The sequence below is a fragment of the Coturnix japonica genome, chromosome 5, assembly GCF_001577835.2.
Source record: "Coturnix japonica isolate 7356 chromosome 5, Coturnix japonica 2.1, whole genome shotgun sequence".
Classification (NCBI taxonomy): Eukaryota; Metazoa; Chordata; class Aves; order Galliformes; family Phasianidae; genus Coturnix; species Coturnix japonica.
Genome location: NC_029520.1, coordinates 1,934,974 through 1,960,746, shown reverse-complemented (window position 1 = coordinate 1,960,746; position 25,773 = coordinate 1,934,974). Strand labels below are relative to the sequence as shown.

General features: G+C 38.9%; 1 protein-coding gene across 4 annotated transcripts in view; it reads right to left on the bottom strand.

Moving 5' to 3' along the window:
- The window catches only part of NELL1 (neural EGFL like 1), a 240,310-nt gene that overhangs the window by 54,902 nt on the left and 159,635 nt on the right, over positions 1 to 25,773 (bottom strand). For all 4 annotated transcript variants that reach the window (XM_032444974.1, XM_032444975.1, XM_032444976.1 and 1 more), the window contains exon 15: positions 2,885 to 2,980. In XM_032444974.1, coding sequence (XP_032300865.1) covers positions 2,885 to 2,980 — 96 coding nt within the window. The remainder of the gene's footprint in view (positions 1 to 2,884; positions 2,981 to 25,773) is intronic.

The window sequence follows — 25,773 nt, the reverse complement described above, 5'->3', positions numbered from 1 at the left end:
CTTGACAGAATCTCCGGGTGCCAATCTGCAGTCCACGCTGGATGCAAAAAGGAAAGGCAGCCTTGCAACTGTATTATGGTATTTCCTCACTTCAGGTAAAGCCAGCTGGCAATAGCTAAATCTTCTTAGCAGCACACTGAATTATGTATTTGGACATACACCTTAAATGTATATTTTAATTTCACCTTTTCAATTGAGTAAGTTATCAGCGTATATTTCACACTTCTCAAGTATCTCTGAATTTTTAATTAACCTGATACCATTTCCACCAGGCAGACAAAACCAATGAGCAACGCGTGATTCATATTCAAAAGTAAATGCACCTGCTTTTCAATGACCTTTCTGACTGATGGTTCATTTTACCCTCTCCGTGATGTTAAATCCAATTTGAATCATACAGTTTTAAGCCACTGCGGTGTCCTTTCTGTTCACAAACAACAGATGAGGAATTGCTGCGTGGTTAGCTTGAAGGGCATATTTAAATGCATGGCAAATAGAATGCATTACCAAAACACATCATTTTACTTCAGACATGCACCAGCTCACCATCAGCTTCCATTAGACAAGATTTTACCAGGAATATTTAAGCTTAAAATCAAAGTGATGTCCCACCCTTTCACAGTATTCAGACAATGCCAATGGAGGAATGCTACTGTACATTAACCATAACAAAGTGTTTATTTCTAAGATTGCAGACAACAGAAAGAAAAAAAGGCAGCAAAATTCAGTAAGACTGGGAAGGAAGAAGTCTACACTGAACTACCTCCTGCTCCTGACACCACTATACCTTCCAGGAGTCAGCAGGTAAGCAAAGGGGCCTGCTTCAAAGATGATTCATCACCTTTCTACTCCCAACATGTAGTTTTCTTTGTTTTCTCAGGGTGTGTGCCTTCAGAAGGCTGAAGGTGTTACCACAGAAACGTGACATTCTCCTACCTACTAAAATATGAATATGGCATAAGGTATATCTGCTAATGTTTTCAAACATGCTGATACAACTAAAACACGACAACTTCTCACATCCAAAACTCCACTCATTTTCAAATAAGTTTTCAAGTCAGACTTCTCAATGTTATCATCGTTTCCGTGAGCAGTAGAATCCTGATAAATCCTATACATCTCCAAAGAACAAAAAACATTCCTTCTGGTTTCAGACTTCTAGATTTTATACACAGAAGCCAGCTCCTCTGAATTTACTGATATACCAAGGGTACTGTGCCTGCTGTGTTTCCTTTACTTGGTGTGCTAACTCACATTTTACATCAAAACAATAGAAAAGCATGAAAAACATAGCCTTCAATTGCAGTTATGTCATCCATTTGTCAATTTTAAACCATCACTTCATCAATTTAAAGACTATATTCTGGTTAAGAAAGTCCCTTTACGGCCATAAGGAAAAAAAGATGCTTTTAAGATTCACAGATGAAAGAACGGGTAGGCAGCTGAGCTGAAAGCTGCCCTAAAGCCACTGGCTGCTTGGGTCAGCAGGGAACCCTTGGACAGCACAGACACTGGTTTTATAGGACTATTTTCATGTTGATAGGACTCATGCCAGCTACCCAGCATCACTCTGCTTGTACTATGTCCTCTGAATAACAGACATTTTGGAAAGGAATGAACAAACAATTCATCAGCGAGGGTAACTAGCAGGATTAGAGTGGACTTTTGAAGATGGTTTTACTCATATTGCTTGAGCATGCATGCTGTCTTATTACTGAATGTCAGTAGCCTGAGAGCTTAGTTCTGTTTAAAACAAACAATCCAAAGGCCATAGGCAAGAAAAAGTTGGATTCAAATTAATGGCAAAAATATTAACAGCCTATTTTATTCATAAATCATTTTTAAAAAGTTTAACAAATAAAAACTATGGGATTTTAGTATTCAATCATTTAAGTGCATCCATTAAAGATCTAGGAGTTTTCAGAAGCTATACAAAGCAAATTTGTTGACAAATGGGTTTAAATTAATATCTATTATACCACAACAGCCAAGATTTAAATAGATGCTGTTATACACTCATTATTTAATTACTGGACAAGCTTTGAGTAAAAGGTGGTCTCTCACACTAGCATCATAAAGCCTGCATTAACAATTCACAGTATTTCCACCAATAAGAGCAAATGCAAAAGGTTTACAAATTAAAATGCAAAAGAGAAAATTCTGTCACTGGGTGATTCAAGTGAAATTGAACTGCAATACACACAGACAAAAACAAAACCCAAAATGTGTTGTTTAGGGAACCTAACTGGAGCTGGAATCCTGTAAGATCCCTTCCTTCTAACTAAAGGCAGGCAAGGAACCTGTTATCGCTGTGAGACAAACGAAAAGGTGGACCTATGGAAGAGTCTGTCAGAAGCAAATCTTGAAATGGAAAAGATTTAGGATAAGGCTGAAGAAATCAAATAATCGCTAGCAAGCTGTATTTCAGTAGTTTATGGTTCTATAAAGACTTTAAGTGACAGAGGCCACCTACTTTTAAGTCGAATCATTTAGTAAGAATTCCAGTGAAAAGCAGGCATCCGAATTATTATCTAGTCTGCCAATAGATTCAGAAAAAGCAGGTGACCCTGAGCTTGCATCACAAAAATAGGTGTAATAAGTGTTTTCTCAGCTACCATCCTCTATAATTAATTAAAAGTATCCACTGAAAGCCAAAACCAACACATCGCTTAAAACTTCCCTTGTTTAACATAAGACTTATTATAGTTTTTCAGGAAGAGAAAAGAGAAAAAGCAGCTATGGAAGAATCAAAATACATGTCTTCACTGGAAAGAAATTATCAATCATCATGAACTGAAAGCAACACAATGGAAAGCAACTGTTTCTGAATGCAGCATGCCTTATTTCTTGTTACCAAAGAAACTGAGTTGCAGTGAAACTTTACCTTTCTCACAATGATTTCCTGTGAATCCAGAAGGACACACACATCTGTTAGGGGCTACACAAGTTCCACCATATCTGCATCCTTCTTCACAGAATGCTGAAAAATGAAAGGAATATGTGATGCTACTTAGTATTTTTTTCAAACCTATAACACATTTGCAAGCTATTAACAAAAGCAACCTAATACTAACAGAACCGAAAGTATCAAAAGTCAATCCAATTGCGAACATAAAGAGAAGTAACTCATTTAAATGATATAAGGAAAAATTCAGATTACACTGCCGGCAAACCACCTATAAAACATTAATAACCATCTGGAAGAGGAGAGGGAAAAATATGGCATACAATTTTAATGGGGCTGATCTTTCAATTATACCCAATATGAGTACTACAATTTCAGTGCTCAGGTGATCCACAGAGAACAGGCTGGTCAGATGCTGTTAACTGCTTGTTTCTCACTTCTATCAAATGCACTTTATTGAAAGGTCTGTAAACGTAGTATTTTTCCTTTTGTTTTGTTTCTAAGTACACTTATAAATTACAAACCTTGAAGTAGTGCACGTTTTGTGGAATCAAAAAGTGAATTAAGAGGAAGCCCATGGCTGAAAAGAGAAGGTGTCAAGCATGGGACAATCCCTCTATTGAAGTGTATTGAAGTGTGATTCTTGACAGTAACACACAAGTACTTCACAATTGTACATGTCAGATAACCAGCATTTGAAACAAATGATGAATCTTACAGCTTTTCTGGCAAGCACTGTGGTATTTCTCAGTTATACGGGTTTGGCAGGAAGTCCTCGATACACCCACTAACTGTGCAATTCAATGATACCTTTTTCTTCTTCCTTTTTATTGAATGTGTATGCAAGGAGAGGAACTGAGGGAAGAGGAATCTGCAAGCATCAGGACACCATCAGTTTGGCACTGCTCACTACAGCAATAACTTGGTTGAGGCAAAGCGTGGGCCCTGAACCCACGAACACAATCCCTGCTGTCTCCTAGATAGATATTGAACTTCACAGTTTAATCAGTGAGCTAAACTGCACTTACGAGGAAAGCCACAATTAATATTTAAACAGTAGCTCTCTGCATTTAAGCTAATAACAGAATTGAAAAGTGTTTTCTCCAAGCTAAAATCACAGATGGAGTGTTGGCAAAAAGATGTTACAAATGAAAAGGCCTGCAGTGCTAGATAACAGAATAAGTGTTTTGGATTTATTTTCCATTGCGCTAGAAAGAAAAATAAAGAGAACACAGCACTGAGGACTAGGAAGCATATTTCTAATTTTTAACGGCTTAGAGGCAAAAAAGCTCATAATTATATCTTCATGGAACTGAGAGACCGTTATACTCTAATATAATCTGTAGCACATCATACTGTTTCATAGAGGATAACATGAGGAGAGGAACACTGAAGTGATTTAGAGAAGATGGCGAGAGGGGAACGTAAGCTCTCCTATGACTTGCACAAGGCAGTGGTGTGGAGAAAGCACTGTTCTTGTCCAGTAATACTTCCTGCTCATAGACACACACACTCCACCTGTGAATCTGCTGAAATATATCTATTTTGAAACCACTGAAAAGAGAAATAAGGTTTAAGAGCAGCACTTAGTGATTTATTCTCATTAAATACTTGTAGAAAAGTACGGTTTTGCAGAAGGCTGAAATTAGCAGTATGAAAGAAAACATGAAAACCATGATATTAGAAGCTGCCTGCTATAGCTCTTAAGAGAGTTTGCTCACTTCTAGTCTCAGCATACTCAGAACAGGTGCCAGTTAAGTTCACCTACATCTTTTCTTCTATTTGAAAACAAGAGGAAGCAGAGATTGTCTTGAATTAGTGATAAGTTTCCCACAACAAGAGAATTGGAAATTGTGCCAAAGCAGACATAAGGGGCAAATGGAGAGAAATATAATCAGCCTCACTGAAAAAAATAAAGTGAATAGTTTCTTCACAATCTTCAGCACATTGAACAGGGAAAGAACTATACCAAGTTCACAGAAATAAGAAAAAGTAATAAAGAAAAAATAGTTATTTTCCGTAACAATCACGTATGTTCAGTGAAAGAACAAGCTTCTTAAAATAGAAGCAATAAAGGTCATAAAAAATAAACACTTATTGTCTATAACAAACACACGTCCACTGGAAGATGTCAGAGCTGGAGAAAGAGGTATTTCCTGATGGGGCTGGAGTAAGAGTACTCACACTTTACCACTATAACCAATACAGTGAAATGTTTGCTTCCTACAATACATCTTTTCTGAGGCGTGCACAGTGTGCTCACATTTTGTTCTGTTCTCTTTTAAAATAAATAGGAGGAAAAAAAAGGTTTCTGGGTTTCTGAGATGGGATTGGAGATCTTCTAAGTACAAAACTCATGTTCCATCAGCAGCAGGGGAATCTTGAAACCTGCAGGCACTGCCAGGCATGATGTTGATACCTGGGAGAGAGATTGGGATGCCCGCCATGGACCTCCTGGTCCTTCCTGCTTAGCAATCCCCAAGCATACCTCCTGCGCATATGCAAGCATGATAGAGCACTTGTTAAGCCTTTTGAAATTTATCTCTCCTTTATGTGCCATATAATGTAGTCATTTCATCTTATTAAAAACAAAACAAAACAAAACAAAACCACATACACAAATATCCAACTAACAAAAAGCTGTAGGGATCCCAGTATTACAAGTTCCTGTGCTGCCCAATATGGAGGAGACACCCAGATACTGGTCTGTCATAGGGATGTGTCAGAATGAGGATACAGCTGTAGAAGAAGCTGGGCAATGGTTGCAGAATGAAAGACTTTAATGCTTCATTACAATTTCTGTAGAAGCTGAAAAGGTCCCTTCAACCCAGACCAGCTGCTCTGAATTGCTCGTTTGAGGAGGTTGTTTCTTTCTTTTTATGCTAGAAAAGGAAATGCCAAGGAAGACGTCCACAATTACCCTGCTGTTCCTCAAATGACTCTTCTACAAACCCTCTAATTCCTGTATTGTAGGTTTGCAGAAAGAGAGAACATCAAAACCACAAATCTGGGAACACAGTTACAAAATCAGCACGTTTGTCTGAAGGCTACTTTTATTAACTGTCAGAAATAAGAGCTAAGGCAGCGCTGATAGCACAGCTCTGAATGTTAAGAATACTCAAAATCCATTATTGTAGGAACCCAATTTCAACTTCTTGTAATTTTACCTGCTTCACTTGTTTGAACTTTTTTCTCTAACAGATTTCTGCCTCTGACTGAAAACTTTTGGAACATTTCATCAAAATTAATTCTTTCCCAGCAATGATGCTTGTCCTTTGTATTCTTAGCAGGAGGGATCAATTAAGGAAAATCTTTACATCACTTCTGTACTTAAACCTCACTCATGGAACAGAGGACCCAACAGGGAGCAGCTGTGACTGAACAGTAAATCAACTGGAATGTCCACGCTCCCATAAACAATCTGCTTTGGTGCTTATGGTTTGTCATTCGTCTTACAGGCTGGGGGACCTGTGACTTGCACTGTAGTTTAGACCCTCCAAAATCAAAACTATTATGGATGGAAAAAGTACCAATAGTACCTCAGAGCTACCAATTACAAACCTTGTCTGCAGGCTCCCTCCTACTCAGAAAAAGTTAATGCAAAGAAAAATAAATCACAGTTCAATCATTCTTCTAATGTACTCCCATAAATAAATCCTGCCACTGAAAGTATTTTCGGTCTGGAAATCTCATTGAAAGGAATATGGTTACTGAATTTGCAACAAAGGTTTTGTGAAGAAAATTAGGAGAAGATGCCATTACAGTAAAGACTATGACAGTAAACCTTTGTTGTAAAGTCATATTCCGCACGTAAAGGAAACAGAATCTACTAACATCAAGAGATTTCTGCCCAAGTGAACACTACCCTCTGTAATGCTAATGGATTTCTTCCTCTACAGTCAAAGCCTTTATCATGTAAAGATCTTTCCTAAGTAGATATAATTTCTCTGCAGAGGAGCTGGATTTTTTGAAGTATTTCCTCCTTGATAGATTTGTCAAGTACGAAGCCATCAAAATGATGAATCTGCTCAATTTGCCATTTTTGTGAAACGTTGCAGGGACAAGAAATTCTTACTTTACAGCTCCACAGCAGCAGGAATACGCCCACAGACTTGGCATCATGTTTTGCACGTGCTCAAGTTGCACGCCCACAGTCAACTTATTTACGGACTACAGGCCTGTCCAGATAAATACAATCATCTCCATTCCCAGTGAGGGTATTGGACATTGCCAAGAAGGAAAATGTCTTCCTTTTTTAGAGGAAGACATGAAATTTTACAGACTTCTTGTTTGGTTGGTTTGGTGTTGTGGTTTTTTTGTTGTTGTTCCTTTTCTTCTTTACTCAATCTTGACACTAATGCATAAGACAGCCAGGGTGAAAGCAGTATGTCAAGTGCAGCTTCAAATGCTGGGTACTGAAAATTACTACTGCTACCGAAAATTGTAGTCTCTCTTTAGCATTCTGCTTATAGGACTCAGAAAAGGCTGGGCAGTTTAGCTTTGGGGTTCCAATCCCAGAAAGCTAAAGAAGTTACCTTTGGTATCCTGTTTGTATGGTACGATACTTCACTGTGCTCCTACAGGAAAGCAGGTACTGCAGTGTGAAACTCTCATTTTGAGAGGTCTTATTCTTACTTCAAAGTGTATGGCAGTAATTATTATATATTATATAACATACAGAGAAAATATCTATTGTAATGATTAATTCACATTTTTACTAGAAGAAAAGCACAAATAAAAGGAGGTAATCATTCTACACATTTAAAGTAAAATTACATGACTGTGAAGAGATACAAAAGTCACTTTCCCTAGTAAAATTGACATATATTAAATATTATTTCCTGATCGACACCAAAATTAACTTTCCAATAAGGTAACAATAATACATTACCACATTAATCTTACCACAAAATTAGTTTTATAAAAATTCACAAATTGAGATAATTTGAATAGGCTCAGCATTGCTTTTGTACAGTACAATTCACACATCTGCAGCTTAACACATCAGCCTCTACAACGTGCCGTGGGCATATACCTAATACAGGTATATCATAGGTATAATATACCTAGTATAGGCATGACCTAATACAATGCAAGCATGACTGTTATTTATTGTACTCCCTTCCTTTTTCTTTATCCTACCTGCCTGCTAATTTTCAAAAAAAAGAATCTCCACTGAAATAGAAGCACGTAATTTATTTATGGTTTCTTTTCTTCCACCTAAGCATGAACAAATACTTGAACTCACAAGCAACTGTCCAGAATGAACAGTCCTTGCTTTCTCTTCATCTCAGCAGCACCAAGAAGTAACAAGGACCAACGTTCTAAGAGCATCTGTACAATTTGTTTACTAAGCAGAAGTCCACTTCAATTTGACAGCATAAAGGATAAGAGAGGTCACCTTAGCAATGGGTTCTCAGTTGGTAGCAGCAATTGCAACACAACTGAAGGTGAGCCCATGCTCTCTATATGGCACACAAAATATCACCTTACTTTGCAATACTGGATGCTCACATTCATCCAAAACCATAGCTGGCCTCCAAGTAACATCAGTTTCAATATGTAAGCATAACAGCAAAGAGAGGAATTTGTACTTCATAGTCAAACATAGGTATAAAGCCAGTGCTGTCTTGCAATTAAACATACAGCCACTTTCTAGAAGACTTCAATTCACAACTTCAGCCTGACACACTTATTCAAAGATTCTGCATTAGTACAGGGAGCTATAGATAAAAATTATCAGCAAATACATCTTCTGCAGGTGCCCAGTGCAGGCTCCTGCTCAGTGCTATGTTCCCTTCCTGAAATGTAGAACACAGCTCCTTCCAGTCACTGCCTCAGCAAGCACTGACCCTCTCTTGACATCATCTCTGTTTTCCTCCTAAATCAGCTGATGTCTGGAGACTGCTATACTGGGCTCTATAAAAGAGAAAGTCATTTTGACTTCTCACGTGCATTTGAAATGCCATCTTATTGATTTATTTTCAGTGAGGTGGTCTGTAAGATGGTGGTATTCATCCAAATTCCAAGGCTACATGTACACCAAGTGAAAAAAGGGACATTCAGGAAAGGTGAGGAAAAGGTCAGGCACAGGCTGTGTGGATAAAAAAGAGAGTGCTGACTTTGGAAGGAGATGGAGTAACTGAGCCTCACAAGCAATTTGATAATCAATTGATGGAAAGGCCACAATTTCATTAGTTGATTGAATTTACTCAGCCAAGTACACACAAGGTCATAGCTGATAACAATCCAACCGTGTTAGCCAAATATCAGAATAATCAGAAGATACCAGTTGCCAAGGTAGGCTTAGAGGACAGCTGAGAAAGTAAGGAGAAAGCACGCAAATGAAATAAGAGTGCAGGAGAGGTTCTGTTCTTTTTCTCTGCACTCAAGTGTGATGGTATCATTTATAAAAGCACGAAACTCTCCTTGGTTCAGTGAACTACAACCACTGGATGTAGGGTGAAGCTTATTTAACACAAAGTCTGCCAAATGCCACTGGAGCCCTTTTCCAGCTGGCTGGAGTCAGAAAAGGCCATATCTGGCAGGAAAAAACATTGGGCAAAAGAATCGGATGGAAAATTTTTCTCCCATGTGTTGGAGTAGAAAGGGGAGCACGGATCAGCCTGGCAATCAGCACATGAATGCATCTGATACCCATCAGCCAAGCAGTTCCTCGCCTTTGAGAGAGACTTCCAACTTAATTTACACATCAGAATTCATACATGGTATGCATAAGGGTTAGTTCAGCTCAGGAAGAACCTATAAATCTCAGGCCTCTGACAGTCGGCTGTAAAAGTACTACTCCTATTTATAGAGACTACACATGTAAGAGTAACATAACATACAAAAATGAAATAATGCCTACCCACTTCTTCAAATACTGCAAGTACAAAACTATTACTTAAAGCTAAGTATGAACAAAGAGAATAATCTTGAAATTTGGAGTTGAAAAAGTGATCAAAGCACTCAGAAAAATGTGAAGGTGTTCTTTCAAATTCGGGGCAATAAAATTTAAGAGTGAAGGAAGTAGACAAAACAGAAGAGCAACTGGAAGGATTATCAGTAATAATGAATGTATCAGGTAGGAACAATGAGTAAATACTGTAGCGTGTGTGTATGCATGATTTTATCTGCTCATATATTTGCATATATAGTATTTACCAAAGCGATAAACTACTGTGGTAAAGATTGACATTAGATTATTTTAGTTGCTTTGACAGTCAATCTTTCCAAGTACTGCTTTGTCTCATAGTGCTTTTGAAATTAAGATTGAAGCGAATGCACAAATGTGCTCAAGAACTTCTTTACGGTGAGGGAGATGGAGCACAGAAACAGGCTGCCCAGGGGTGTTATGGAGTCTCCTTCTCTGGAGCTATTCAAGACCTGCCTGGACACTGAGCTGCATGACCTGGTGTAGGGAACGTGCTTTGGCAGGGGGGTTGGACTCAATGATCTCTGGAAGTCCCTTCCAGCCCCTACAGTTCTGTGATTCTGTGAATTTAGAAGCCTGAGCTTGTCTCTCAGAAGGCAATGAACTCTTAGATGCAGGCCCTTCCTTTGCTGCTAAACGATGTTAAATTCTCTTGGTGTTTTGCTTGACTGATATACAATCAAGTTGTGGCCATTTGTACTGCAGAAGCAAGCCGTTCATCTGAGTGCTTGCAGGGTGGGCTCAAGTGCTATTTGGTTGGAGATGCTGATGGATTTTTTGTTGGATTTCTTTTAAAAATGAAACATCAACTCCTTTTAAATTAGTCCCATGAATCACAGTGATAAATAATATTTCCTTTGTATTAATAGAATAATAAAACTTCCTTTTGGATATAGAAGTTATCCATTGTGATTAATAAAATTTTCACCTCAAATATTTTATAATTAACAAGAAAATAGCATACCATACTACTGGGATTTTCCTTTGTAGCACATCAACATGATGTGTATATTCCCCTTTTCTTTCTTTCTTTACTAAAAACTGTAGGTATCACAGCACGAAATTACTCTTCATCAAAACCTAAGTGGGAAAACTAAGGACAATAAATTATCACAATATGGTGCAGTTCTGTTTGTCCCACTATACAGCAGCAGAAGAAAGGGAAGATATGAACATGCTGATGTGCTTCCACTCTGGCCATGATACAGCTGCTCTCAGACTCTTCGGAAATCAGTTGTGCTTAATCAATCCCAATTTAAAGATAAAGAAACATGGTCCAAAAACACAATATAAGCATTTTCCCTTGCCTAATCTGATGCGTTATCATAGCCTTAACAAAACCTTGTTTCAAACCTGATTGAATTTGCTGAACAAACTCAGAATTCAATAACCAGTGCAAGAAATCTTAGGTCTGTTAGAACCCAGTGCAGTATATGGAACATTCAGACAACCAAAACATAGTTATCTAGCAGTGCACATTACGTTCTGTGCATGTCTCCAGTTCTCTGGATCCTTGCACTCTGCTCCACATTCTTTCAGCCTAAAACTAACAGGATTCTCCCAGATATCATACATGTACAGACTACAGGCCCAGCTTGAACTGAACTTGGCAAGGGACGCACGAAGAACAAGAAAGGATTCTACAGTTATCTCAACCAGAGATATCTCAACCATGGCCAGCAGGGCAAGGGATGTGATCCTGCCCCTCTGTGCTGCACTGTGAGGCTGCATCTGGAGTACTGCATCCAGCTGTGGGGTCCTCAGGGCAGGGGGGACATGGACATGTTGGAGCATGTATGAGGAGGGCCTCAAAAATAATCCAAGGGATGGAACATCTCTACTTATGAGGACAGGAGGAGAGCTGGGGATGTTCAGTCTGGAGAAGAGAAGGCTCTGGGGAGACCTTAGAGCAGCTTTTCAGTATCAAAAGAGTGCTATAAGAAAGAAGAGGACAGACTCTTTAGCAGAGTCTGTTATGATAGGACAAGATAAGTGGTTTCAAACTTAAAGAGGATAGATTTAGGTTGGATTTAAGGAAAGAAGTATTCTGCAGTGAGGGTGATGAGGCACTGGAACAGGCTGCCCAAAGATGTGATGGATGCCCCATTCCTGGAGACTTTTAAGGCAAGGCAGGGTCAGGCTCTGGGCGATCTGATCTAGCTTTACATGTCCATGTTCATTGCAGAGAAGTGGGACAAGATAATCTTTAAAGGTCCATTCCAACTCTAAGGATTCTATGATTCTGCGATTTTACATGCCCTCTTCTTGCTTATCTAGCAGACCTGATTGGGCCCTTTACCAATAGAGCATAATTTATTTATTTACTTGTAAGAAGTAGCCTTAAAGTTACTCTATAAAATTAAAGATACCTAGTAACCTCAAAAATCAACTTCAAAAGTATGTTATTAAAGAGAATAAGATATTGAATAGCCATTAAAAAAACAACACCTAGCGACTACAAAACATCTTGTTGTGGTATTTATGAAGAGCATTATGTTTTGAAATTGTGAAGAAACTTCAGGAAGAGCAGTGTTAACTTCTGGCTGGAGGTAAGCACGTTACTTTACAGCATTAGACTCAGAGTATTACATTGCAAAGGCTGCTGCAATCTCACAAGCCCAACAGTTGAAACTGAAAACAAGTACTTGTTTTGATAGCAAAACCCTATGAATAATTACTTGATTTACTACTCCACTTTCTGTGCAGTGATCCAATAGTGACAATACCAGAAGGTAGAAGAAGAAAATATGAAATAAAACTACATTGGCTCTCCTGGTGGATCAAGGATATGTGAAGACATCCTATGAAGATATTACTAGACACAGAGCAGTAACTTTAAAGAAGCATTAGAGTTTAGGTGTTACCTCTCACTGTCTTAACATTATACTTCTGGTGCACTGCAAGGAACATTTTCAGTGGTATCTCTGAAAACATTTTTTAATGGGCTTTTGCATCATCTTTGAAATCACATTCATTCTGCCAAGCCATTCCACCCAAAATAAAATGCCTTTTTCAAAGGATGATTGCATTTTATTGAACAACACGTGAAAGATGGGAATTGTCAGTTTCAGAGATCAGAATCCTCTGGCTACAGGAAGGGCTCCTTTAGCCTGTTTGTTTTCCTATTGTCGGAAGCATTCAGAGCTTACACACAATGCTCATCCAATCTTCATTCCTTATCAAGAAAGATGCCATGTTAGATGTAGACGTTTTACCACTAAGGAAAAGAAGTAAGAGTTAATCTCCATTTATAAAATCTAGCTTACCTAGCAGTCTCTAACAGATAAAGGACTTTATTCACTAAGAGACTGCCAAGCTGGCAGCCAAGAGATGAAAAGCTCTGTATCCCATTAGCAGTACCCCAGGGGATTCTGTCTCAATCATATCAAGTTTATATAAGGGAAAGCAAGAATGACAAAGAAAACAATGAAGTGGTGGAAAAAAATACCCCAAAGATTCAATTACACTGCTAAGGCATAACACAGCACTTAGGTCTGGATGACTTGCACACTCTTTTACTCCTCTTCTGACCTTTGCATTTGTTGGATTCAAAAGAGAACGCAAACAACTATTAATTAGATGGAAAATAAGGTCAGTGCTTATCTGCATTTTCAATTAGAAGGCTTTTGAGTAGCTAAAACATTACCACAAAAGCAGTTTTCTTAAGGGAAAAAAAAAAAAAAAAAAAAAAAAAAAACATGTAAATTTTTAGCAATTACTTTCATTTACCCAGTGGCAAAAGACCTGTTCATATGGGCATCTGGGTTTCTGTGGGATAATCTTACCAGGTAAGTTTTATCCTGAGATGTAAGGAAATAAGATAAAAAGAATAAATTTTGATCTTTTCAGCTATCCGAGATAGCAGACAGATTTTCAATGAGGAAAAAACACTGAAAGCTGAAACTTCACTGAAAAAAATCACTGAAAACACAGATATTGTCCTCACCACCACACTGAAATTTCAGCATAGAGGTTTAGATTGCTTTTGCTCAAGCTGGTGTGACAGCAGGTGTGATATGCATCGCCATCAGCCTTATAATCACCATAATACATTGCTACTACATGATTCCTTTCATCTCAAGCTTTTCCACATTATAAACAATTAAGCCTTACAACCCCCCAGTGAGGCAGACACATTATGAACTTGAACCTCCTAGACACTTTTTTTCCCTCTTTTTTTTTTTAAAGTAAAGAATCAACTACGGAAATATAATTTTAAAAAGAACCTATTTAACAAGTAAAAGCAGAAAAGCAAACACAGTCCTTGCTTGTATAATCTTTGGCTGAGCCAAGAGCACTGTAGAAACCCACGGGGCCACACACTGCTCATGTCAATTAGTAAAATGAAATCAATTTACATAGTGACTAAGAATTTACCCCCAAAATTCTTAAGCTCCAAGACTCTGAGGAATACATTTCTATGGCAATTTATAGGAGCGTGCCATTGGCCTGTGTTCCTACAGACACACAATCACACTAACATTTTAGCTAATGCCTAGGAAGAACATGCAGTGCCGACTGAAGTTCCTGCTACCTGCTCCCTCTCTCTGATATTTCTCTATGGAGAACGCTTTGGGAAGTCAAAGGTAGGGAAACTGCAAAGGGAGATGAAGATAAAATACAGATCCTTGGTTGCTTCTTACAAAGAAAAGCCTCTGTGGGCACAAATCTAACTGCAAGGATTCTGCATCAGCTGCTCTGTGTTTTGCTAGATGGGCACTAGCACAATGTTGTTGTGCTTCCAAAAAATCCAAGTAATAAGGTAATCTCTACAATTGGTGTGGGTGTCCCTTAAATGTGCTGGAATTTTTCAAAGGTGCACAGTACTTCAAGGTTGGTGTGCGTGGCCAATATTTTCATCCCTGATGTACACAGAATGTTCCATATCCTGCCATGTTTGCCTCACAGCTTGTCAATAGAGCTTCGCTAGTGTCACAGAGCATATGCTCTATAGGTATTTTTAGCACTTGGGATTCATTTAGAATGATAAGGTTCAACATAAATGTGAAATACCCTTCCATGTTATAGCCTGCAAACAGCACACAGTATATTTTTAATGTAGAAAAAAAACCAAAGCTGCTTAAAAGGCAGCTGTAGCCTTCCTATCAAGTAGCGCGTGCTCCCAATGGAATATGTTTTCAAAACAGACTTCCAGCACCACCTTCTTATGATATCATTTCACAATATTTAGTTTGCAAAAATTGACTGAAGGAATACTCGGTGCATTGCTTGGCAATACAACATTTAATTTTATGGTGCATAGAATGCACTTTCTCTTAACAGATGTATCACTTTCCCAGTATCATGACTAAACTGCCTCAGACCCATTAAATGCTCTATGAGGAACTAGCAAGGGTATGGCTTTTACTTTTGTCGTTCCAGCACACGCTTCTTCTGCTCATAACATCACACTTGTCCGAATAACAACAACAAGCAGCTAAGCCTGCTCTTAGCAGACTGGGTTGTATATGTAATTCTACATACATTTGATGACTGCACACAAAAAGATGTCCCAGGTTTGCAACCTAAAGCACAGAAGAATGATGAGAGCCACTGTGCAGCCTCTGGCAGCATCCTGCTAACTGTAAGGCTGAAGAAGTCACCTGGACAAAGACAAAATGGCACGCTGTATGGTCTATGTAAGTTGTGATTTAAAGGATGCAAGGCTCATTTTAATTGTTACCTTTCCCAGCTGCCTGCTGCGAGTGGCTTCTGTAAAAGCCAGTGAAGCTATTCTCCCAACACCTCCACTTTCTGCACATGCTTGTTTCTGTTCTCGACATCCCTCACACTAAGGGTCTCAGCAATCCGATAGCAGCAGCTCTGGCTGATAACAAGCTCCCGACTTTACAAAACACAAACAACCTGAATCCCTGACTTAGTGCCCTTCGTGCCTATAGGCAGCCTACTGAAGCTTATATTGGTTTCGCTTAAGTCTTTGTTCTAAAAAATATCTTCAGAAAATACATGTTTTGAAACTCAAGCACGGTCTTAAAAGAAGAAGTAAATGAGCTCCACAAAGCATGTACTCTTTGAAGCAAGTCACAAATAGGAGTAACGTCTGGGAGAATTAACTTTAAAACACTGTGCTTCAAGCATCAGCAGGCGGATAGAGAGGAAACACTTGCAGATGTAAATAAAAAATAGGTTGCATTTCTGTGCTGATGCAAAGGCACCTTCAAATATTCCAACGTTATTAGGAGCAATCACAATCTGGACAGGAAAGGAAACTTCATTTTAACTATCCCGTGCAAATTATGGTAAAGGAAAATGTGCTATGCAAAGCAATACTTTGGTACTCACTTCCCATATTAAAATGTCACTCATCAGAGATGAAAACATAGCATTACTACACCATGATTCATGAAATCATCCACTGCAATATATTCTCTCATACAGTATCTATTCCCCATATATCTCTCTGGAAATCAGTGCATCCTAAGCATAACTTTAAATGACAGCCGAACACCAAAGCCTATTATTCAAGCCAAGAATCAGCTCTGTATGTGTGTAGCATTAAGACATACTTCAGACAACATGGTTTTTCTTATTGTGAAGACATTTGTGTTTGTAATTATACATGTGCTAAGCTGAAAACACATCTAATAGTGGCAGGGAAAAGCAATGCAAATATTCTACAGCTTCACTAATAACTCTGCTTCAGCAGAGTAAAGAAACCTCTTGAAATCGTTCCATCTCCCTTCAAGTGAAAATAAGATAAAACTTCTGAAACCTTAAACTGAGCATTTTTTCCCACAGTTGGCTGAGAACAAAAGCTATTTCTGTTTAAAGATGGGGTTTGAGTGAAATAAGGTTTGATCTGTTAAAAAAGGTATGATTCCAGTGAGCAGCAATCAACTGGTCCGCTCTAACCTACACTGACAAGGGAAGTCAAATTGTGGGGAAAAGCAGCTCTCCGAAGAGCTCAGTGAACCCTTATGCATGCTATTGTTACACTGCTGTTTATTTGTGGGTTTTCAGGAAGTCTCAATAAAATTACTAGGTTTGTTCTACACCATACGAATATTACACAGCAAAAAGAAATAAATCTCTTACAATGTATATAATCAGTCATAAGCAACAAACAAAAACTGCTGCTGGATAGAATCGGAATAACAAAATCTTATTGTTATATAAATAGAAAACATTAAATAAAATATACACTGGACAGAAAGGAAGCTTCTAGTTAACCTGAGTATAATTCTTGTGTGCACTGCAGCTGACATGCCAAGATTTCCTGAGCTGACATGTCATTACAAAGCCAGAGCTCTGGTATTTGTACAGGCACCAAAGAGACTTAAGGAAAGTAATGGACAGCAGACCTGAAACTTTACAAAGAAAAATCCACTGCACAGGAGTGCACATGTCTTCTGAATGGCAACCTGAAGTCTGAAGTCATCTAGTTATCCACAGAATTGTGTCTGTAGCTGGGCAAAATTCCTCAGCCTGCCATGCTCATAGTGTATTGCTGGAGACATCTATATCTAGCTAAAGGAAATCTGTACAACAGTGGTCTATGTGGCATGTTAGCCAACACAGTAATTCCCAAGCTCAAGGGGGCTGGCAGAACATCAAAACTATGGGGGTAAGATAAAGACAGTGCCAGTCTTCCAGTAGAGTATCATATATAAATACTACTGGCTTCATGCTTTGTTTCAGTTGGGTTGTTTGTTTGTTTTCTTGTTGTTGTTATTTTCAATTTGCTTTCTCAGGATCTGCAACCACATTTACTCAATTGGCATTTAAATACGCATTTAAAATGGAAAGAAGCTGGATGCTGATACTCAGGAGAGCTCTGATTCCTGACATTTCCAAAAGAATAAAGGAAGGAAATACTTCTACATCAGGTAGGCACTTGGAAGACTTCAGACTAGGTCATTTACCTATTGCGTCGTGTTTTGTTATCATTGGATAAATCAACACATCCAGCATCATAATACGATTTTCACAGTAACTTATATCTGCCTTTGTATTATGCCACTGAGAAGGTGCTTCAGTAAAATAGGAATGTTTCCCAGAGCTGTGTATGAAGTTTGGTGAAGCAAATGAGATAACAAGACTTATCATGCGCAAACTTGTAAGTAATCACATCAAACTAAAAAATGTTGCGGTAGAGCAGCAGCAAGACAAATAAACAAGGTACCCCACGGGAGCAATAAATGTTTAAAAGACTCAGACAAAATGTGATACTATTCATTCACTCATGCAAAAGCAAAAGAATAATGTAGTAACCCAACACAACAACTTCCAAAATCACCCTACACCAAAAATACACAGAGGTAGTTTCTCCAAGTTGAGTCATATTTCTCCTTGACGATTCACTATTTTACAGCGCATACGTCACCAATAAAACTGTAGGAAGCAACAATTTACGATAATAACTACAATTCAATGTTGTCAATACTCTTAAAGAGAGGGCAGGAGTGGTTGTTATTAGGATCTGATGCTATAATAAATGCACCCTACTGTATTCAAAAGCGTAATAAAATTGATGTCTTACCTTCGCTTTTTGTAGCAGGCATTTGTCTAAACCAAAAATGAGACATGAAAATTAACAACTTCTTTGATCCCATTTTTATGGCATCTAGTGGGTTGCAGAGATCAAATGACAGGGAAATCTAACATACAGACATTTTGGTTATGCAACAAATAACATCATGCATTGCTCATTTGGAGCGTTTGCTTCCCCACTGTTGTGATCTCTATGTTTTTTAATCACCAATAAGAAAACGTATGAAGACTCGTTATGATGAAAGGGAAGTTGAATGCCATCTCAACTGGTTTTAAAAGCACCGCAATCATATCAGAAAGTCTTTCCAAGTCTGCCATTTCAAAGCGGTCTTTTTATTTCCTCCCCTCCCTGAACATTTTGTGGCTCTACCTCTGTTATTATTAACTTGTTTCTATTCCTGTTAAGGGCACTCGATGAGAGTATGGGGATAAAACACCTTGAAGCCAAGGTTTTTGCTAGAAGAATGAGTTTGAGAAGTCACTGGAGTGAGAAAATAGATGCACTGGACAGTTATCCTACATGGAAATTTTGTTCCTATTTGGCCAGGCTCTGAAATTTACCATTTGTACTAATCAGAATCTTTGGACAAGCTCCAAATTCTTTTAACATGCTGAAAATCCATCCTGTTGTTTCTCTTGTTTTAAATAGGCAGAGGCAAATAGTGCATTATCATCAAGTGCACTAATTGATCCAAATGTGGTGTAAACTAAATTAATGGGGCTGGAAATGCTGGAAAAATTAAACACAGCATTCTTAATAAAGCTGAAAATAGCTTAATAAAGCTGAAAATAGGATCCAAGCATCCTGAGGCATGTTTATTTCTGTTTAAATAGATGTCTTCCTGTAGACTGTTATCAGCTCAGCAGGAGCCTTTACAAGAGAGGCATTTTTCTCATTCTGTGCATTTTAAGTTAGGTTTCTGTGAAGTTCAGCCTGCCTGTAAAAGCTGCTGCCAATCCATACAAGAGCTATAACTGTGGCAAAGTACTGCTAATACCCTGAGAGCAAGCAAGCTGCAATATCGAGCTGCAAATTCAATCTAAACCTTTATCCCCAAAAATGGAAGTTTCTGATCCATCTTTCAGATAGCAAGCTACTGCATACAAAAGGAAGAGCCTGTCTAAAGGAAGAAGATGGAGTCAATTCTCATCAGAAAGATTTTCCTCTCTAAATGGCTGGTGGAAGGCCTTGGCTGGCAGCAAGGCACAGATTCCACCTTTTTGCTCTGTTGCAGAAAAGGGCCCATCAGCACTGGCAGGTGTCACAGTGGATGGGGCTAAACAGAGCTTTTCCTTGTAAGCACACTCTAAATTACACGTGAGAGGACAAAGCACCCAGGATCCAAGAGAGAAATGGCTGAGGAGCCTCTCTGAATAGCATTTCAAATACAATCTCCTTGAGCTGCTTTCTAAAGAGCAGAAATGTCAGCTGGGCTTCAAGAGGAAAGAGAATCTCCAGCAGCAAGCTGTGTGCTCTTGCTCAAACTCTGCAAGAGAAGGGACAAATGTATTATATTCTTCCATTGCAAAAGTTTCAGGAAGCTTCAACAGCTGAAACAAAAGAAGTTGGGAAGTGTGAAAGTGTGGAAGAAGTGAGCAATCATGGAACTACACACAAAATAAAGAGAGTGCCCCTACAAGCCTTAAATCAGACTGATAACGGCCAGAAGAATGGAATATCGGAAGTTCTGACATCTTTCAAGATCTCATTTTATAAAACCAGAAGTAGGTGCACGTTGACATGGAAAGGCAGAAGAGTCCCAGACAGAGAATGAACCCACAATACCTAAAACTTTGCAGAAATGAAAAGAAAAAGCAGTTATCTTCAGAAAAGACATAATGAAGAAGCTACTACCTCATTATGCATATGATGTGCACAAGAATAAAATGTATCTGAAAGGGAAGCTTCTATAAATATTATGACTAAAAGGTGACCACAACAGACACAAAACAATGGTCCTGACTCCGTTTAGAATCTTAATTCTCAACCCTTCATAGTAGAAAACCATTTCACCTGTAAAATTAAGGGTTAAAATATTGCTCAGTTACCTCAAGCATGTACAAATTGACCATTCACCCAAGCGATTACAGCTCTTCAAGACATCTTGCAGCAAAGATGGTACATGTACAAATGCTTTATAAACTGTCAGCGACAATACCACTATAAGCGACTGAAAAAGAGCTCTCTGTAGGTCTGGTGAGAATAAGAAATATCAGCTCCAGCGACTGCAATTCCAGTGACTGCTCCCTCAAATAAGCATCTGAGTTGGCAGCTCAGTCTAGGCATAACGCTTTTCAGTCCAGAAGGATATTGCATGCTGTTGTCTTCCACACTGATGTCACTGGCACACTCCCAGCACAGAGAGAGCACTGTTTAGTTACAGCTTGGCCTTTTGCACATTTAATGATGGCCACAGATGTAAGGGGTGGCGATTTGAGTGGTACAGTCCTGTAATAAAGCTGACATCATATATTTCTAATATGCTTCATAGCTTTTCCCCAAAGCCTACTGGAGTTTTGATAAGTAGATGTGTCACTGATGGACAGAATTTAAACTCCAAATTAAATTTCCAGTGAGAAATGAACATGAAGATATGGAAGTTGAAAGGAGAAAGGCTAAATATTATCTACAGTAACCCATAATCCTGCTTACTCTCAAAGTTAGAAATAAAAATCATTGGCTATACAGAAGTCTTCAGAAGTGGAACGAAAAATGCTTGCACAGAAATATGTCTCCCAAGGACTTATAAAATCATGATCAAGACTTGCTTGCCTATGACAACATGCCCCAGAAAGCTGTTGGTAACCAGGAGGCCACTGTATACAGGGAGCACATTCGCAGCCCTAGGGAGGGGACATACAGCACAATACTTGTGGTATGGAGATGGTTCAACCTGTCCTCTCACTTCCAAAATACATAAGCCTCTAAAGGAGTAAAATGAGGAACTGAACAGAAGCAAGTTCTTTTAGTGCTCTATAACACGAAATGACCTCCAGTGTATTGAAGTAACCCCCCTCAATTCCCTCAGCAACCCCCCAAAAAAATTGCAAGATAAATTTTAATGAAGCTAAATAAAAGGCTCATTGAAAATAAAGCAGAGCACAAAATAGTGTATCCAGGCTGGTATTCTGACGTAGCCTTTTAAAAATAGCAAAGTAGTCACAAATCAGAGGTCAACCCAGTTCTACCTCTTCTGGGCTATCAGTTATTAAAACCTCTTCCACTACTTCCAGCCAGGACCTTTCTTTGGGATGCAAGCCTTTCCAACAGGGAACTACCTATTTTTAAAACAGGATTTCCTCTCCTCCAGGCAATAGCTGCTAACTGAACCAGTCCATCATTCACTGTCAGGAGAACAAAATGCAACAGAGCTTCCAAACCTGGAAGACACAGGATTTGAGTAGAGGCAGAAAGGGGCATCTCTGGGACATTCGTTAGCTGGAAAAATTCTAAGGCATCAAGAGCAAAGTGTCTTGTTGATATTCCTGTCCATGTTATCACCTGCTAAGAAAGCGAGGGGATTAAATGAGAAGCAGCAAGGGCAATGATGAAATACCTGAGTTCACCTCCAGGAACAAAATATCCTGTCAATCTGCTGGATCCTCACACCTCTGCCAGAAGTTTTCAGTATCAGAAAACCAAGATTAATCAACAAGCAGATCAAAAACAAGATTCAAAAATGGAATAGATATTCCTTGTGAGGTTCCTACTCATCTGGTGCTCTGAAGTCTTTCAGGCATCTACATTTTCTTTATCAAATTGTTAGAGGAAGCACACAGGTTTCAGGAGTAGTCAGATGGACGTAAAGCTTCACCTTGCTGTCATGAAGACTTTGGAGGAGGCGCTCCACTAGACTGCTGATAATTTCTGCACGTCTGACAGTGAAGTACTTAAATTCTGAAGAGGACGTTTAAAACCAATAAGCAAGCCATGCAACTTAGCTTTCACATACCACATTTTGCTCTTCAGTGGTCAAGTAAAAAAAATTATCTTACATCACTACTTGCAACTTCATAGCTGAGACCACAGGCCAAGGTCCTACTCCTCTGATGATGGCAAATGCTGTGCTTGCAAAGGATCACCGAGATCTGAGACAAGCTGTGTTTTTCCCCTTGGTCCAAAGAGAAACCACAGGGATAAAATGTGGCTGTTTCAGCTCCAAACTTGCGACCTCTGAAAGGCTGTGGCAGGGCAGTAAGGAGAGGACAGGTGGAAATTCTACGGTCTTTACTGGGACTGGCCAGTTCCCTTTTGCCTCCTGGCTCAACCCTGGCTTTTCTGTTGTTAGCTTGCCCATCTGCTCGAGAGCACCAAGCACTCAAGCGCTCGTATCCCTTCTGTCCAGATCGATGTTAGGAGCTCACATGACATGGCATGAAGCAGAAAGGGAAATTTTTCTCTAAGATAGATCTGCGCTAGCTTGCTGGAAGAGGAATAGCTTATTTATAATACTGAATGGAACTAGACTAAATATAATTGGTACAGCTTAGCAGTCTCTTAAATAGAGAAAAAAAGAAATAAAAGACATTTATTTGCCTGAAATATTGACTGCATTTCTTCCAAAGGGATGCTGGAATCCTCTTTGTTATCCCAACTGCAGCTGCAGAAAATGCTGTAGGCTTTTGGGATTTCTGCACAATAACTCTGAATTCTCTTTTCTTGTCGCTCTACCACAGTAACATTCCATTTAGCAGATATTCACTTTTTTAGTTTCCTTTGCAACAGACATTCATTTACATCTATTTTACATGAACTAAATTTGGCATTAACTGTAATAGACCAGATGCTTAAATGATACAAGAGCTGATTGCAGCACTCATCTTTATTTACTGCTCTGGCTTAGGCTGTATTGATTCCCATACATTTGTATATATGCTGGTGAGATCTGAATTCTTTTTCTCAATACCTTTTATGAAACAAATTCCATTTTTCCTCATTGAAGCCTGGTCACTGATTTTCAGTTCTGTTTTTAGCATTTCCTTATGTAGTTTAGAATAAATGTAGCCATGGACAAGTGACAATTTAATCTGTACCATCAGTGTGTGGTTTCTTTCTTCCATCTAAACACAAGTTGGTTGCAGGGGGATGTTTTCTTAAGTCTTTTTTTTTTAAGCTCAGTGTCAGTTAGGCAGAGCACTTTTCCTCATTTCTTGTTTTGAAAACAGATGCATTTGACCACCGCATATAAGAGCCACACTTCATCCAGAGATGAAGCAAAGCTTTTTACACTAAGTTTTCTTTCAGTGGAAAAAATAGAACAAACCTTTTCTTCCACTTAGATCTTGTATGTGTCTACCTACATACTGAGATACATGCATGTACTGTACATATAAGAATGATAACAGCTCTTTAAAATAGTTGGATAAAGCAGGAACAACTATCCTATTAACCACAGCTGTGTTGATACATGGAACATATTATGAGGAGAAAATTAAACTCGTTACATGATTCTCATGTTACCAAACCTTCTGTTCCTCCAAACTTCTAAGTTTCAGTCTGAAATAATAGACAAATTATTCCTATCTCTGCTTTTCTCAAATAGTTACATTCTCATTTTTGGTTTGATGCATTTAACTGTTAGATTTCTTTCCTAAGGAGAAGGATTTGGGAGTGTCTGTTGATGAAAGACTCAACATAAACCAGCAACATGTGCTTACAGCCCAGAAAGCCAACAGTGTCCTGGGTTGCATCAAGAGATGTGTGACCAGAAGGTTAAGGGAGGTGACTGTGCACCTTTGGTCTGATCTCATTAGATCCCATCTGGAGTACTGTGTCCAGTTCTGAGGCCCACAATACAAGAAGGTCATGGAGCTGTCGGAGCACATCCAGAGGAAGGGCATGAAGGTGATCAGAGGGTGCTGGAGCACCTCCCTTATAAGGACAGACTGAGAAAAGAGAGGGCTCCAGAGGGACTGTAAGGCAGCCTTCCAGTACCTGAATAGGGCCTACAGGAAAGCTGGGGAGGGACTTTTTATGAGGGCATGTTGCAAAAAGAGAAAATAGCTTTAAACTGGAAGAGAGTAGATTTAGACTAGATATCAGGAAGAAATTCTTCACTGTGAGCTCACTGAGCCATTGGAAAAGGTTACCCAGAGGGTTATGGAAGCCTTCTCTGTGGAGGCATTCAAGGCCAGGCTGGATGTTGCTGTGAGCAGCCTAGTCTAGAGGGAGGTGTTCTTGCCTATATAACACGAACGATCTTAAGGGTTCCTTTCAACCCAAACCATTCTATGATTATTAACAAACCTGTGGATTTTTTCTTTTAAATCCTTTTGTCAAAATGCAAACTGCATATTTACTGGGTCTCTTTAATCCCTTAGAACAGCACAGTTCACTTGAAAAACACTTGTAAATTTTCATGTCCTCCCTAACAGAAGAACTTGATCTATTGAAGTTTTGATCATAAGTGTTGCTCCAGCTGCAAATGATGCAAGCATAAGAAATAACCAAATCCTTCCAGCCCGTCTCTGCCCCCTCCCATCTCAAGGCTTAATTGCTTCTCAGATTCATCAGTGAAATAACTGCACGTGGAATCATTCACTACAGAAATTCTCTTTACTCCTTAAGTGATCAAAAACCTTCTAATTTACAAGCTGAATTTATTCTTAACTCTTTCATATCACTCATTCTTGTTTCAGCAGCATCCTTCAAAATTTTCTTTGTCTTTCTTGATATTCACCTCTCTCTGGATTTGTACATGGTAAGAATACACTGCACGTTCTGTTTAGCTAGGTTAAAAAAAGTAGCTCTCTCTTAATCCATATTATCAGAGTGCTTTCTCCATTCTCGCAAACATGTTTCCAGCTTAAAACCATCTTTTGGGAACAGACATGACAGACCTATACACAGTATGGCCAATGAGGTCTTGCATGACTTTGTGTACTATGATATCAAAAGTTCTTTGTATCTAGGAAAAATATCTGACCTCTCTTAGCTGTACCTCAGCAGCAGCTCGCATACATCTCCCAGTCAGCTACCAGACCAATACTAGTGGATTATCTATATTACTTTAGACTGAGAAGCCCCAGTTACGCAGGAAAATTCCCTGTAATCAGCTCCTAAGAGTTCTAAGGTTATTACAATATTTAAAGTGGATGGTCGCTCTAATCCACAAGGCGATATAATTCTTCCTGGAGGAGAACCTGGGGTGAAAGTCTTCACAAAAACCCCCAAAATCATCATTAATATGCTAATTGTTAAGACTAATGAGGTACTTTTTGTAGTTTGAATGGTGACCTACAATACTATTAAACAACTTTCAGAGTATGCATTCAATACAACCCTGTAATTAACTCCATGCAACAGATCCATCCTCACTACACCAACAGTAATGCCCTCCTGAATTTCACAGGATTGAATGAGGCCTGTAGAGGCTGTGATACAGTTAATCATGCTGAAAGAAACACCCTCTGCTTCAGTACA